The 16,791-nt window shown below is 42.5% G+C and overlaps 2 protein-coding genes across 3 annotated transcripts in view; one reads left to right on the forward strand and one right to left on the reverse strand.

Moving 5' to 3' along the window:
- The window catches only part of LOC108443450 (stimulated by retinoic acid gene 6 protein-like), a 37,897-nt gene extending 33,969 nt beyond the window's left edge, over window positions 1-3,928 (reverse strand). Inside the window, exon 1 of the mRNA XM_037532700.1 lies at window positions 3,717-3,928. Coding sequence (XP_037388597.1) covers window positions 3,717-3,718 — 2 coding nt within the window. The 5' untranslated portion in view covers window positions 3,719-3,928. The remainder of the gene's footprint in view (window positions 1-3,716) is intronic.
- Window positions 3,929-10,278: 6,350 nt separating this feature from the next.
- The window catches only part of LOC108443451 (stimulated by retinoic acid gene 6 protein-like), a 37,155-nt gene continuing 30,642 nt past the window's right edge, over window positions 10,279-16,791 (forward strand). For both annotated transcript variants that reach the window (XM_017724144.2, XM_017724145.2), the window contains exons 1-2: window positions 10,279-10,336; window positions 14,723-14,766. In XM_017724144.2, coding sequence (XP_017579633.1) covers window positions 10,319-10,336; window positions 14,723-14,766 — 62 coding nt within the window. In that variant the 5' untranslated portion in view covers window positions 10,279-10,318. The remainder of the gene's footprint in view (window positions 10,337-14,722; window positions 14,767-16,791) is intronic.

Below are 16,791 nucleotides of genomic sequence, written 5' to 3' on the forward strand. Positions count from 1 at the left end.
ACATTCTGGAGCAAAGCTCGGAGTAACGAAAAAAAACCCCTCAATTTTCAGTGTGTGTAAGGGCCCAGCTTGTGCCGCCGGCTGCCAACAAAGGGCAATGCCCTTTGGCTGATTAGGGCCAACCTGGCACACCTGTGGACTCCTCTACTTAAGGCTATGGCAAACACCTTTGCCACACCTTTGTAGAGGGGTGACCGGTATGGTACTTAGCCCAGATGGGTATTTAAACAATAAGAAAAGAAAAGGAAAGGAAAGAGGGCAGGAAAAAACAAAAGAGAGAAATTCTCCCAAAACTACTAAAAAACTGAAAAGAAGGTTTGAGCAAGAAACCGTTCTAAGCCATACCAAAGGTTGTGAATTTCTTTTATTTCACTTTTCTATTTCAGTCTTTGTCTGCTTTCAGCATCCCCTTTGTTTGCCATTTTCCTGCCTTTTTTATTTTCCATTTATTGTTTTTCCCGTTTTCACCTGTGCTACCTGGTTGCACAGCAGTAACTCCTCAGACTGCCAATCAGTACATCTGAGCCACCTCAACCCCAAATGCCCAATCATCATATTCACACTCCCTCAATTCACAATCACCTCAATAAATTAATTCCAGACCCTTTCTCACAGTTTTTCCCCTAAGCACTTTGGTCCGCCTCCCTGCCATTCTGTAACACAGTGACCTAAAGTGTAACTTTTGTATGGACATGAACCCAAAATGCAGTGGAAGTTGTTGAACTTCAGATTTCAGAGAAGGTCAGTCAGGAATAATCTGAAATCAGGTGATTCAAGGCAGATTTACTTGCACATAGAGGTAATCCCATATACACTAATGAGCCAAAATATTACCACTTACAGATGAGTGATGTTGATGATCTCATAACAAAGGTGCATGTCAAGGTCTGGGATTTATTAGACAGTAAGCAAACAGTTGGTTCTCATAGTCATTCTGTTGGATGTGAGAGAAATGGGCAGGCGTGAAGACCTGACTTTGACAAGATCCAAATCATTATGGCCAGACTGGGTCCAAGCATCTCTGAAATGGCAAGGCTTGTGGGGTGCTCCTCAGTGGTGAGTACCTACCTAAGACCCAAGGCTTATCAATGCATGAGGTCAACAAAAGTTATCCCATCTGCACCTTGGAAGAAGCCGCTGGAGGGAGTGAGCTGCTCTGGGCAGTGTTCAGCCGGGAAACTCTGGGTCCAGTCATTCATGGGGACGCTGGTTTGAAATGCACCTGAACATTGTTGCAGACCAGGTAAACCCCTTCACAGTCATGGGGTTCCCCAATGGCATTGGCCTCTTTCAGCAGGAGAATGATGTGCCATTCTGTGGACATTGTTCAGGAATGGTTTGAGGAACATGATGAAGAGTCCAAGGTGTTGCTCAGGCCTTCAAATTCTGCAGGTCTCGATCTGATCAAATCTGTGGGATTTGCTGGAACAAGAAGTCTGATTCATGGTAGATCTTACAGGACATAAAGGATCTGCTGCTAATGTCTTGATGCCAGATACCACAGGGTACCTTCAGAGGTCTTGTAGAATCCATGACTTGGCAGGTTGGAGATGTATTGGCAGCATGTGGAGGACCAACAGGATATCAGTCATGTGGTCATAATGTTTTGACACTGTAAAATCATTGTGCATGTAGTGTCATACTCAACTAGCTCAGTAGTTTATTAGCTCAACATGGTCCACAAATATAAGATAAGGAGCCTTATTTTAGCCATGCCCTTGCACATCCACATGATGAGCAATTAGAGGCCAATATTTTGAAGTAAATGTGTCCCAAAGTCTGAAAATCACAGTGGAACATTAATTGTCACCAACGAAACACACATTTTCTGCAACAAACTATTTTTTTGTATTTCAATGAAAAATATGATGATTTTCTGTGTGTACAGCTGTTCAAAGATGTGTATGCAGTTTAAATTGAGCTAAAATTGTCACTACCAAAACATTTGGTAAAGGTTGTGTTAATGTTATGGTTGTGTTGGTAGTGACAAAATGGAATGGCGAGTCATTTCTTTTAATGAAATAAACATAATTAAGTTATAGAGTCACTCAAAGCTACAGGACTTCAGTCTAAAGTCCAAGATTGGTTAAAATTCCCAAAAGAATTTTCAACTCTGACTTTGAACCAATTCAATAGAAAGATCTGTTTACAAATATTCAGCCAATCAGGAGTTCCTCTGTAAATTCAAAATCTGCTTGGAATCCAATAACCTGCTTTATTGATTGGGTTTTTTCTGGAATCTCTTACGAGGACAGATGTCCCCACTTCACCCCTTCATATAGACTATAATATTTACATTGTAAATCTTCTTTCAGAAATGTGAGTTTAGACTTCACCTCCACTTTCAACATGTGATGAGTTATTGTTTGTTAGATATGGAGACCATACTTTGGTTTTCAAAAAAAAAGGGAACACTGGGAACTGGAGGAGAGCATGGGTCAGTTTAGGTCATTTAGAAATCCCAGCCAGAGTTGGGAAAAGAGGACCTGTCCCGGAAAAGGAGGACGTATGGTCACCCTATTGTTAAACCTACATTTAACGAAGTGAAACTAGCTCAATGTAGACAGCTGTGTGGGATTTGTATAAGGTCAACTGACAGTTTAACTCAACACCCTCAGTAGGCCGACATTCCACATGTATCTTAGGCCCAATCCATTTCTTCTTTTTACCCCTACATCTTGTCTTCGTCATCTGCTCTGTAGGCGACCCTGCCCGTCTGCACTGACAACAGAGGAGGGGAAAGTTCAGCTCCTCTCTGCTGGGGCTTTACTTACATTTAGGGGATCATATGCCTTCAAAGAGGGGGGCAGTTATTTACTATCATCCACCTCTAATTCTTTGGTGATACTAAGCTGAAGTCAGATATTCACCAGCTTCTTGTTCAAATTTTCCCGTTCCACCTTAAATGGAGCAGCAGTTACATTCTGGCACTTCAGGAATCAGAACTGCCGGACTATTTAAGGTGGAATAGGAAAATTAGCCAGCTAGCTACTGAGACATTAGCACGCTATTAGCGATTTTTTCTGCTTGTTATGAACAAAACAAACATAATACATTGAAACAACATTAAACTAAGAGAATACAGAGGTTATCGTAATTTTTTAGAGAAAATGCTCACATTTGTGTGTTTATTTCTCACAACATTCTTTTTGCAGCATGAAAAACATGTAGCCCCAGCACTTCGCCCTACCCCTCTATCTCAACAAGAATCGGGACACCCTACTCCTAGACGTAAACACGCAAAGCAGAGGGCTAAGGGCTCCGTGGCAGGGGTGAGGAGTGAAATGGGATTGTGCCTTAACTTCCCAGATTAAGCCTAAGCCCAGTCTAAAGAGTTTTCAGCAGTCAATCATGATTGGATATTAAAGCTTAATCCTGACTAGGCTTTATTACATTTACGGCATTTGGCTGACGCTCTTATCCAGAGCGACTTACAGTTTGATCATTTTACACAGGCAGGTGAAGGCGGTGTTAGGAGTCTTGCCCAAGGACTCTTATTGGTATAGTGTAGGGTGCTTGAACCCCAGTCTACAGCGTAGAAGGCAGAGGTGTTACCCACTACACTAACCAACCACACCACTTTATCCATGTCCAATAAACTGGCGCAAACCAAACAGTCTGAGAAATGTAACCCAGCTATTTAAATACGTCTGATAAGCTGCAGCTTTTGAGCGCAGTAACAGAGTGAATTCATAAAAGAAGCAGAAGTTACTCACATGGTTCCTCACAATCACCTTAGAGGCAGCGTCTAAAGCTCTCTCTTCACTCCAGCGCTGAGAACCTCTCAGCTCTGAACGCTCCTGCTTTACTTCACCCAGCTCACTGACATCATCCTCAGGGTCAAGTTCTAACCACATGATCAGGTGACCTTTGACCCCAGCCTCTTGTGGGGATGTAAACTAACTCAGTGCTCCTAAAGTTGCATGAATGTGTGACTCAGTCACACAAACAGTGATAAGAGCCGGATTGTTTGCTGAAGCTGAATCTGCTCTAGTTTCCTGCCCCCCCGTCTGTAGATCATTATTTTACATCCCCTCCTTTGGTATTGTTGCAGACCAGGTAAACCCCTTCACAGTCATGGGGTTCCCCAATGGCATTGGCCTCTTTCAGCAGGAGAATGATGTGCCATTCTGTGGACATTGTTCAGGAATGGTTTGAGGAACATGATGAAGAGTCCAAGGTGTTGCTCAGGCCTTCAAATTCTGCAGGTCTCGATCTGATCAAATCTGTGGGATTTGCTGGAACAAGAAGTCTGATTCATGGTAGATCTTACAGGACATAAAGGATCTGCTGCTAATGTCTTGATGCCAGATACCACAGGGTACCTTCAGAGGTCTTGTAGAATCCATGACTTGGCAGGTTGGAGATGTATTGGCAGCATGTGGAGGACCAACAGGATATCAGTCATGTGGTCATAATGTTTTGACACTGTAAAATCATTGTGCATGAAGTGTCATACTCAACTAGCTCAGTAGTTTACTAGCTCAACATGGTCCATAAATATAAGATAAGGAGCCTTATTTTAGCCATGCCCTTGCACATCCACATGATGAGCAATTAGAGGCCGATATTTTGAAGTAAATGTGTCCCAAAGTCTGAAAATCACAGTGGAACATTAATTGTCACCAACGAAACACACATTTTCTGCAACAAACTATTTTTTTGTATTTCAATGAAAAATATGATGATTTTCTGTGTGTACAGCGGTTCAAAGATGTGTATGCAGTTTAAATTGAGCTAAAATTGTCACTACCGAAACATTTGGTAAAGGTTGTGTTAATGTTATGGTTGTGTTGGTAGTGACAAAATGGAATGGCGAGTCATTTGTTTTAATGAAATAAACATAATTAAGTTATAGAGTCACTCAAAGCTACAGGACTTCAGTCTAAAGTCCAAGATTGGTTAAAATTCCCAAAAGAATTTTCAACTCTGACTTTGAACCAATTCAATAGAAAGATCTGTTTACAAATATTCAGCCAATCAGGAGTTCCTCTGTAAATTCAAAATCTGCTTGGAATCCAATAACCTGCTTTATTGATTGGGTTTTTTCTGGAATCTCTTACGAGGACAGATGTCCCCACTTCACCCCTTCATATAGACTATAATATTTACATTGTAAATCTTCTTTCAGAAATGTGAGTTTAGACTTCACCTCCACTTTCAACATGTGATGAGTTATTGTTTGTTAGATATGGAGACCATACTTTGGTTTTCAAAAAAAAAGGGAACACTGGGAACTGGAGGAGAGCATGGGTCAGTTTAGGTCATTTAGAAATCCCAGCCAGAGTTGGGAAAAGAGGACCTGTCCCGGAAAAGGAGGACGTATGGTCACCCTATTGTTAAACCTACATTTAACGAAGTGAAACTAGCTCAATGTAGACAGCTGTGTGGGATTTGTATAAGGTCAACTGACAGTTTAACTCAACACCCTCAGTAGGCCGACATTCCACATGTATCTTAGGCCCAATCCATTTCTTCTTTTTACCCCTACATCTTGTCTTCGTCATCTGCTCTGTAGGCGACCCTGCCCGTCTGCACTGACAACAGAGGAGGGGAAAGTTCAGCTCCTCTCTGCTGGGGCTTTACTTACATTTAGGGGATCATATGCCTTCAAAGAGGGGGGCAGTTATTTACTATCATCCACCTCTAATTCTTTGGTGATACTAAGCTGAAGTCAGATATTCACCAGCTTCTTGTTCAAATTTTCCCGTTCCACCTTAAATGGAGCAGCAGTTACATTCTGGCACTTCAGGAATCAGAACCGCCGGACTATTTAAGGTGGAATAGGAAAATTAGCCAGCTAGCTACTGAGACATTAGCACGCTATTAGCGATTTTTTCTGCTTGTTATGAACAAAACAAACATAATACATTGAAACAACATTAAACTAAGAGAATACAGAGGTTATCGTAATTTTTTAGAGAAAATGCTCACATTTGTGTGTTTATTTCTCACAACATTCTTTTTGCAGCATGAAAAACATGTAGCCCCAGCACTTCGCCCTACCCCTCTATCTCAACAAGAATCGGGACACCCTACTCCTAGACGTAAACACGCAAAGCAGAGGGCTAAGGGCTCCGTGGCAGGGGTGAGGAGTGAAATGGGATTGTGCCTTAACTTCCCAGATTAAGCCTAAGCCCAGTCTAAAGAGTTTTCAGCAGTCAATCATGATTGGATATTAAAGCTTAATCCTGACTAGGCTTTATTACATTTACGGCATTTGGCTGACGCTCTTATCCAGAGCGACTTACAGTTTGATCATTTTACACAGGCAGGTGAAGGCGGTGTTAGGAGTCTTGCCCAAGGACTCTTATTGGTATAGTGTAGGGTGCTTGAACCCCAGTCTACAGCGTAGAAGGCAGAGGTGTTACCCACTACACTAACCAACCACACCACTTTATCCATGTCCAATAAACTGGCGCAAACCAAACAGTCTGAGAAATGTAACCCAGCTATTTAAATACGTCTGATAAGCTGCAGCTTTTGAGCGCAGTAACAGAGTGAATTCATAAAAGAAGCAGAAGTTACTCACATGGTTCCTCACAATCACCTTAGAGGCAGCGTCTAAAGCTCTCTCTTCACTCCAGCGCTGAGAACCTCTCAGCTCTGAACGCTCCTGCTTTACTTCACCCAGCTCACTGACATCATCCTCAGGGTCAAGTTCTAACCACATGATCAGGTGACCTTTGACCCCAGCCTCTTGTGGGGATGTAAACTAACTCAGTGCTCCTAAAGTTGCATGAATGTGTGACTCAGTCACACAAACAGTGATAAGAGCCGGATTGTTTGCTGAAGCTGAATCTGCTCTAGTTTCCTGCCCCCAGTCTGTAGATCATTATACACACTCCAGCGCGCCACTGCTAGAGTTTATGGACTGGACAGACCTTCCCACCAGCCACGGGAGGTCATCTGTACGGAAGAGGATTAGGGCCACTATAAAAAAACAATAAAAATGGGGCATTGGAAAAAAAAGGGCAGCCAGAATTCTGAGATTAAAGTCAGAATTCTGACTTTTTTCTCACAATTCTGACTTTTTTCTCACAATTCTGACTTTAATCTCACAATTCTGACTTTATTCTCACAATTCTGACTTTTTTCCTCACAATTCTGACTTTAATCTCACAATTCTGACTTTAATCTCACAATTCTGACTTTTTTCTCGGGATTCTGAGTTTTTTCTCGGGATTCTGACTTTAATCTCGGGATTCTGAGTTTTTTCTCGGGATTGTGAGTTTTTTCTCGGGATTGTGGGTCATCGGGACTTGGAAGTCATCATCTTACACTTTTTCCACATTGTATACACACAAAATGTGGAACAATGCACACAAATCCAAAAATATGAAGCTCATGTGTCAACATTGTGACTCAAAACGGCTAAACTCTAAGCACAATTCCATATGTTCTCACTCAAATATCATTCTAAATCACAGCTTTGCAAATCGCTAAACACAAATTGCATCATTTAGTACACCTTGGTCACCTAAGAATCACTGAACTTCAAATACAAAACCCTAATTACCAAGTAGTCTCATACAAGTTGCACCTGTGCAAACTTAATTAGAAGAACGTTTCAATCATTTGTCAGAGTATAAAAGAGGCCTCAAGTGACTGATACAGGTGTTAGGTGAGATGATGGAGCAACAGGAGCACAGAGGACGAGTCAGAGTAAGAGGAGGCCTAGCAGGCCAAAGAGGATGAGGACGAGGAAGGCAAAGACAAGGAAATCTTTCAAATGAAATACGGGCAACCTTAGTGGACCATGTAATGAATCATGGCCTAACCATGGCTGAAGCTGGGTGTCGAGTCCAGCCAAATTTGAGCCGCTTTACAGTAGCCTCAGTTATCCGGGCTTTTACAGAAGAGAATAGGTAAGTAACCACTTGGTTTTAGTGTTCACAGAAATGTGCACTATAGTGCAATGTTTGTCTTTATATTTATGTAGCAATATAGTGAAATGCGTATCCTATAATGTGTGTGTGTGTGTGTGTGTGTGTGTGTGTGTGTGTGTGTGTGTGTGTGTGTGTGTGTGTGTGTGTGTGTGTGTGTGTGTGTGTGTCTATACTTTTATCAGAATAGAAAGACGGCAGACGCCAGAAATTCACACTTGAACAAGAGACCACCATAGTAAACATGGTTTTGGAAAACAATGCCATTACCCTGAGGGAAATCAGGGACAGAGTCCTGGAAGACAATGTTCATTTCACAAACATTGACCAGGTCAGCCTGTCCACAATCGACCATGTTTTAAAACGTCACCAGCTGAGTATGAAGCAAGTATATAGTGTTCCATTTGAGCGCAACTCTGACCATGTGAAGGAGCAACGATACCAATATGTGCATGTGAGTACAGCACCCTCTCAGTACCCTTTTTGGACAGGTCACTGTTTACCTCAGTGTGTCTAGGTAGGCCTTTTGTCTAATATGATCCTTTTCCTTTTTTTCCAGAGAGTGCTTGAACTGGATGCCAGTGCTGTTCCCTATGAATATATATTCATTGACGAGGCAGGGTTCAACCTGCATAAGATCAGGCGGCGGGGGAGGAACATCATTGGCAACCGTGCCATTGTCAATGTCCCTGAGCATCGTGGTGGAAACATCACCATGTGTGCTGCCATTGGTCCCCGTGGGGTCATACATCACCATGCACAACTTGGTCCTTATAACACTCCTCGTTTGGTATCATTTCTTGATGAACTCAAAAACCTCCTCAACCTCCCACAGGAAGAAGAACCAGAGCAGCCCTCCTATGTTGTCATCTGGGATAATGTAAGTTTCCACTGGGCAGCTCTGGTCAATGACTGGTTCACTAACAATCCACAATTTGTTGTGCTGCACCTTCCACCATATTCCCCATTTCTCAATCCAATCGAGGAATTCTTTTCTGCATGGAGGTGGAAAGTGTACGAACGCAGACCCCACGAGCGTGTGGCACTACTTTAGGCAATGGAGGAGGCATGTGATGACATCCACGCAGATGATTGCCAAGGATGGATTCGCCATGCAAGGCGTTTTTTTTCCCCCGCTGTTTGGCGAGGGAGAAAATTGCAGCTGATGTAGATGAGGTCCTCCTGCCTGACCAAGATCAGAGGTCTGATGAACAGTGATCTGTTTCTTTGTATTTTACAATAAATACATTTGTTTCCTCTTTGTATGTGAACTGATTTTCCTCATCATGTTTCTCATTGTACTTACATAGGTGAAAATTAAAAATTTCAAAATTACAATGGCAACATACAGTAAAAATGGCTTACATGTGTGTCAGATATACATGTAGTACTGTAAATGCTATATGGGGGGGTACTACACTGCACCAAATAAATATAAAGAAAAGAAAGCCAACATATTTCTATGGACTTGTATGCATTTTAATTTGTACAGTGGCCTCATGATGTCAAAAACATACACAAATACGTCTGATAATAGTGCTTTGAATTTGTCTTGTCAGTGTTTATTTGATGCTCTGCAAGAGATAAGCATATAAATAGCTGTGTATGTTGTTTTGGTGGAAGGAATCAGTTTTGCTACATATTTGTGGAGTTTCAACAAAGCAGTTAATAATTTTCAGTCTGTGTTTAGAGTTTTGAGAAACTAAGCCGAGTTTCTAGAAATGCGTTTAAACATTTGGGGAAAACTGTAATCAGGAGAACTCGTGCTGTCTCAATACACGTGCATTTGTTTACAAGCGGATCTTGACCGCTCCAACATGGCGGACGCGCAAGCGCATCGGCTCACAGAACTACAGCCTACGCTTAGTACAGAAAGTAAATATAACAGTGTGTATATACATGAATGCACTTGCTGGGGGGACAAACATAACTTGAAAAGAAGTAAACACCTGCTTTAACCGTTCGAATAGCCCTTTGTTTTAAAGAGGGCTGGACTGATTCAATATAATGACCCACATGCTTTTCAAAGGCAACTTATGTACATAAAAGTGCAGGATTTACCAAATAAACGTGCTTATTTCGCTCTGTGATTTTGCAAATAGACCAAATACTACATGTTTCCAGAGTTAATAACACTTCACATCAGTATTATGAACAGTAAAGGAGGGCTTGGCAGAATAAGTGCTCTGAAGTCGTTTCACTGTCAGGCCGCATTAGGTCGTTTTTAGCTGGGCATATGTTGTGTATAAGTTCCCGGGACGACTTTATTAGTAAGTAGGGTCTGTTAGGAGGCAGATCTTCCTCTGATCTTGTGTTTATGTCAGCACGTTGCTCTCCTCTAAAAGACCACGCCCACATCCCGCTCGGGACACGCCCCCTGAATGCCCTGTTACGGTAAAACTCGGTTCACGGCTCTTTCCTCCACAGGCGCGATGGACCCCGACGATAAGGTAAGTTTTTGTTTTTGCGGCCAAACTTCAGCTCCGCGTCGGCGAAGAAGCGGATTTCTCGTTCGAACTGCCCGTTCTACCTTAAATGCTGCAGCCACCGCTGCACCATTTAAGGTGGAGCGGAGAATTCGGCTAAGAAGCCAGCTCGACGTCTGTTCTCTGCAGCTAAATCCACATTTTGGGAGGTCAGCCACGCGGATCGAAGCTGTAGTACAACAACAGCAACAACAAAAATAATAATAAAAAAACCGCTTTTCTGAAACGTTCACATCTGAATCGTTTACGCTTCGGATCTTTTGAGTTTCGACGTCACGTGTGAGACTTCTGATCACTTCTGATCAAGTCGCACGAGTGGTCAAAGTGAGTTTTTGCGGTGTGCGTTTTGTTTCCCGCATGTTTTTGGGTGTAGGTCCCACAGTGATGTGGGCTTAGCAAAAGAATCGGTTCCTCTGAACGACTCATTGGAGCCGAGTCCGCCACGCTTCGATGCTTTTTGATTCACTATTCGTCGTTTTTCGGCGCTGTTAACTCCTGAACCGACTCTGCTGACCGGATCGGCTGGTCTTCAGTGAGCGGTCCAGACTGCGGTCAGTAGCGCAGTGACGCGCACCTGCAGGTATGCGCGCCGGGGTTTGTAGGCTCCGGTGACGTCACTCTCCTCCTCCGCATTGTAAAATACCATATAAATGTGCATCCATGGCCGAATCACAGCTACTGAGCTCTATACTCCTGAATCAGTCCCCTGAGGTGCTCTGAGACGTTAAAATGTGGGTCCAGGTTGATGTTATTATTTTTTACTGGGCGCACAGAAAAGGGAGAAACATGGTCTTCAGGCCAGACCAGCTCTCACTGACAGCCTGGCTCTCCTCAAAATGGAGACTCTCCAGAACGAAAAGGCCATTAAAGCTGCAGGTCAGGATAGTCAGTCGCGCCGTGACGTCACAGTGTTGATAGTTTTATATACATCAAGTGTGGAGCGTCATCGTGATACCTAATCTTTAACCCCCTGCCAAGCAATGCTAGGTGTCATTACACACTTCTGTAAGAAAAGCTATGTAAGTTTGCATTGAAGGCCCTGTAGTTACTGGACAATAAGCCTAAACCTAATCCTCAACCCAAAACCTAATCCTAACCCTAACCTTAATCTCAACCCAAAGCCTAATCCTAACCCTAACCTTAATCTCAACCCAAAACCTAATCCTAACACTCACACTAATCTTAACCTCAACCCAAACCCTAATCCTAACCCTAACCTTAATCTCAACCCAAAGCCTAATCCTAACCCTAACCTTAATCTCAACCCAAAACCTAATCCTAACACTCACACTAATCTTAACCTCAACCCAAACCCTAATCCTAACCCTAACCTTAATCTCAACCCAAAACCTAACACTCACACTAATCTTAACCTCAACCCAAACCCTAATCCTAACACTCACACTAATCTTAACCTCAACCCAAACCCTAATCCTAACCCTAACCTTAATCTCAACCCAAAACCTAATCCTAACCCTTACCTTGGCCCTAATCCTAACATTAACCCAAAACATAATCCTAACCCTGGCCCTAATCCTAAACCTCAACCCTAATCCTAACCCTCACCGTGGCTCTAATCCTAACACTAACCTTAATCCCAACCTAAAACCTAATCCTAACCCTGGTCCTAATCCTAACCCTCATATGTTACTGAGAGTCTGTAGAGTGTTAGTTTCGTCTGAAGGGACGACTCAGAATAAAGTGTCACCAAAAGAAATCAGTCGTTTGTTTCTGAGAAAAACATTCACTGGCCCAAACACCGGGCGGCTCAGACCACAGACCACCTGTAGATTCAGTCCACATTAAATAATCGAAAGCGCTGGTGAAATCATTCTTTCCAACGTTCCCACAAAAGCACATCCACTTGACTTCTAGACGTTTAACATGGAATCTTAGGGGAAGGAATTACATTAAGATCAAAGTCGGATCGAGTCCCTTTTAACTACTCCACTATTTAGATTCCTTAAAGAAAGTCCAACGGACGTCGCGATACGTTCATGCGTTTAATGCACAATAAATACAAAAAATGTAATTTGAATAGCACAAAATGTATTTAAACAGCACAAAAACAGCTGCGATGGACTGGTGACCTGTCCAGGGTTAATCCTGCCTTCCGCCCGATGACCGCTGAGATAGGCCCCGCGACCCAGAAGGAGAAGCGGCTTAGAAGATATATATAAAAACAACTGCCACCACTTTCATTATGAAGAAGGACGTTAATCCTTTATTTACAGTAACCGATTCTCCTGTCGTGTGGGCCAGACATGAGCCTGTTGTTATGTCGGGAAAACTGCAGTTTACGAACGAGAATGGTGAGGACTCATTTTTCACGTCCTCATTACGACATTTATCTGTTTTACTTTATTAAAAGAGTAGAATTTTTAAATTCTTCTCATCTGTCAGTGGCGAGTGGGTAAAGCCTGCTGCCGCTGCGAGTTGCGTGCAACAACTTGGCAGTTACACAATACCGATTTAAAAACAGTCAAAGTTGCATCATAGACAGTCAAAGTTAGCAGTTTCTGCTTTTTGGTGTATCCTATCAAACCCAGTATGAATCATAACTGGGACATTTTTTCTTTTCACTGCTTAACTATCGTTACGTAAGGAATGCATTAACATCCACTTAATTATCCGATACCTGCAGAAAATCAGATTTTGTCAGTAATTCTGTCAATCAGTGCATTTACACTCACTGAGTAATCCGATACTGGGGAAACTCTAGGTCTACGCGGGTCAGGCAGTAACTGCATTTGTGCTTTGCAGCCAGCCAATAAGCTCGCAGAAGATGGTCTGATATACACGTAATGTAAATCTCAAACTTCGTGGCTTTTTACATTTACGGCATTTAGCTAACACTCTTATCCAGAGCGACTTACTATTTGATTGTTTTACACAGGAAGGTGAAGGTGGTGTTAGGAGTCTTGCCCAAGGACTCTTATTGGTTTAGTGTAGGGTGTTTGTCCAGGTGGGGATTGAACCCCAGTCTACAGCGTAGAAGGCAAAGGTGTTAACCACTACACTAACCAACCAAGCTTTTTCTTAAACATCGTGCCACTTTACCTGAAAATATGAACAGACATCATCTAGAAGATGAAGAATATTTCAGTCCTTTACTTTGTCAAGCATAGTTGATTTCATGCTTGCTTATGTGCAGGACGGCGGTCTGTTTTCGCACATGCGCAGACTGAGAAAGAAAGAAATCAGAGTAAGGGTACCCCTGCTGAGAAAACCAGCTACTGAGCTAAAATCCAGCTCCCTTTAAGTGCATTTCCATGCACAGTTCTTCAGTTTAACGGTTATTCTAACGGTCATTCAAACAGCACATGACTTGGATCAGAGTAAGGTCTAGAAGAGCTGGATTTTAGCTGAACTGTCTTTTTACCCCAGTGCTTCATTCCACCTGAAACCGTGCAGCAGTTACACTCTGGTTCTGCACAATTTAAGGTGGAATGGAGAATAAGAAGTCAGCTTTATGTGTTCGGTCTGTTAGATGCTGTTTGGTGGGGTATAAGCTTCATTGACCGGTTGGCCTCATAGATACAGCGCACACCTAGAGAAGTGAACACTGTGTGCTTCCTAACAAAAGCATGATTAGTTGACCCCAGAAAACAAGTTAAGTCACTTATCATTTGCCATATCAAACATTAGACAGCAACACATCGGGCGGAAGGCAGGATACACCCTGGACAGGTCGCCAGTCCACTGCAGGCCAGACAGACACTCACACCTAGGGGCAATGTAACATGTCTCTGGACTGTGGGAGGAAACCCACGCAGACACAGGGAGAACATGCAAACTCCACACAGAGAGGACCCCAGTCACCCGGCCAGGGAATCAAACCCAGGCCCTCCTCGCTGTGAGGCGACAGCGCTACCCACCTCGCCACCGCGCCGCCCTAATTTAATTTAATAATTATTTCATAATAATTGCCAACATATTAACTTTTATAGAAATCGGACTCTGAAGTCATGCCCATATGGGAAATCTTGGGTAAAGGCAATCGATCTATTTAGAACCTATTTTTGAGGTTTATATAGAACCACTTCATGTTTCTGTTTTATCGTGAAATGGTTCTTCGGATTGATGGAGAACGTGTTGTATATGGTTCTGTTTAGCCCCAAAAAAGGGTTCTGCTACTGTTAGGAAGTCAAGCTTGTAACAAAGAAGAAGGACCCTTGTTGGTGCTATATAGAACCAAAGGCAATACGTTCTCCGTCATTCTGTAGAACCACTTTACCATGCAGAAAATCATTTAAGCATGAATTGAACTGAATAGAACTATATTTTTTGAAGTGTGTACGCCATAAAAAACCCACTACAGCAGAACATAACAGCCCTTTCTCCCAACAGACCATCTGCATGTTTGTTCACCTCATCCTCAACCAATCCTCCAGGTGAGTAGTGATTTTGTCCAAAGTTTTTTTATTCACACCATTTTCCACTGACTCCAGTTCTAGTGACTCAGCTGAGAGTCTGTACAGTTGGCAAAAAAAGGGTTCTTTACAGGTACGGTTCTGTTCCACAATGTCCGAACACCGGTAAAGTATTCTGGAAGGTACAGAAGAGTCATTAAAGCCCAGTCATGCTTCTTGCATGAGTTTCATGCATTCATGCATATATATATATATATACATACACACACACACACTGTTATTCAGTGGTCATGACCCCTATGGACCCTCACAGAGCATGGGTCATTCTCAGCACTACAGTGTCTCTGCTGGACTGACAACAGTCCACCAACCAAAAATATCCAGCCAACAGCATCCTGTGACCACTGATGAAGGACTAGAGGATGACCAGCACAAACTGTGCAGCAGCAGATGAGCTGTCGTTTCTGACTTTACAGCTACAAGGTGGACTGATGAGGTAGGAGTGTCTAATAGAGTGGACAGTGAGTGGACGGAGTGTTTAAACACTCCAGCAGCACTGCTGTGTCTGATCCACTCGTACAAACATTGTGCAGTAGAATGGGTTGTACCGATGAGCTGACCTCACTTCAATCGTGGCACTGTCATAGGATGCCACCTCTGCCACAAGAGAAATTTCTGCCCTGCTTGATCTGCCCCAGACAACTGTAAGTGCTGTTATTGTGAAATGAAAGCGTTTAGGAACAACAACAGCTCAGCCATGAAGCGGAAGAGAGCTTCACAAAAAATGAGTTTTCATGGCTGAGCAGTTACACAAAGGCCTAAGAACAAAATTTATGTCGAAAGGAACGGGGGACGGGTGCCATCACAGGGCTCTTGAGCGATGAATCATACTTCTCTGCTTGTAAGTCTGATGGACGTGTCTGAGTTTGGCAAATGCCAGGAGAGCGTTACTTGCCTGACTGCATTGTACTGACTGTAAAGTTTGTAAAGAAGTATTTGAGTAATGTACTTGATGGAAGGCTGAGCTTTACAGCTGTGTCTGAGCACATTTATGAAAATGGCACTTAAACTGAACTATGTTTCCGGTGACTTAGAAAAAAGACAATATAGTATGTGGAAGATTCCCATAATTATGTTTTATTATCTCATAATTATCAATTAGGATCTCGTAGCAATGTCTCATAATGGTGGTTTTTCATTACTATGACTTGTCTTTCTCTTAAATATGACTTAGTACATCATAATGAAGACTTAGTGTCCCCTAATAATAAGACAACTTCTCATAATTACGACTGAAGATCTCACAATAATTACTCATGATAACGAGATACTAGGTCTTAATTATGAGATATTAGGTTAAAATCAAGTAATTACGAGATGACAGAGGCTCTCATTATGACAAAATATTATAAAACAGTTCTGGTCTTGAAATCTGATTGGCTGAGCTGCATTCGAAGACGTTGCAATATCCATAATATATGCACCTCTGTATCACTGTATCTTTGACTCACCTGAAGCACAGAGTGTACTGGTGAAGTAAGAACCCGTTTTCTGTTTAAACTGAGGGGCTGGCAACTTATGTTCTTAACTAAATCTAAGCTGGTCAGCTAGCTAACAAGCTAAGAGATAGCAAACAGCCTAAACAACACCATTATCAATATCACAGGCTTACGTTGAAGTATTTACGATATGTAAAAAATGTCACTTGAATGATGTTCATATTTCAGTCAGAAGTAGCGTCAAACCCAGGCTGAATCCCAAACGGCTCCGTACTCCCTAAATAGTGTGCTGGCTATGAAAGTTTACAGATTCTAGCCTCTACAGCCAAACAGTGCATCATTTACTGAGTTTGGATGTGTTTGAGTCCCAAGTAACTGTTTCTTAGCTATATTTTGCACCGCTGGGCTGCAGGATCCAGTGTAGTGCACTATGTAGGGAGCAGGGAACCATTTGAGATTCAGCCCCAGCTTGAGAAGAGGGCGCTGTTGGATTGGTGCTAAATAAGACATGGTGGTAATTTGGTGACTAAAAAGTACTTGTAAGGTA

This window comes from Pygocentrus nattereri, chromosome 22, assembly GCF_015220715.1.
Source record: "Pygocentrus nattereri isolate fPygNat1 chromosome 22, fPygNat1.pri, whole genome shotgun sequence".
NCBI lineage: Eukaryota > Metazoa > Chordata > Actinopteri > Characiformes > Serrasalmidae > Pygocentrus > Pygocentrus nattereri.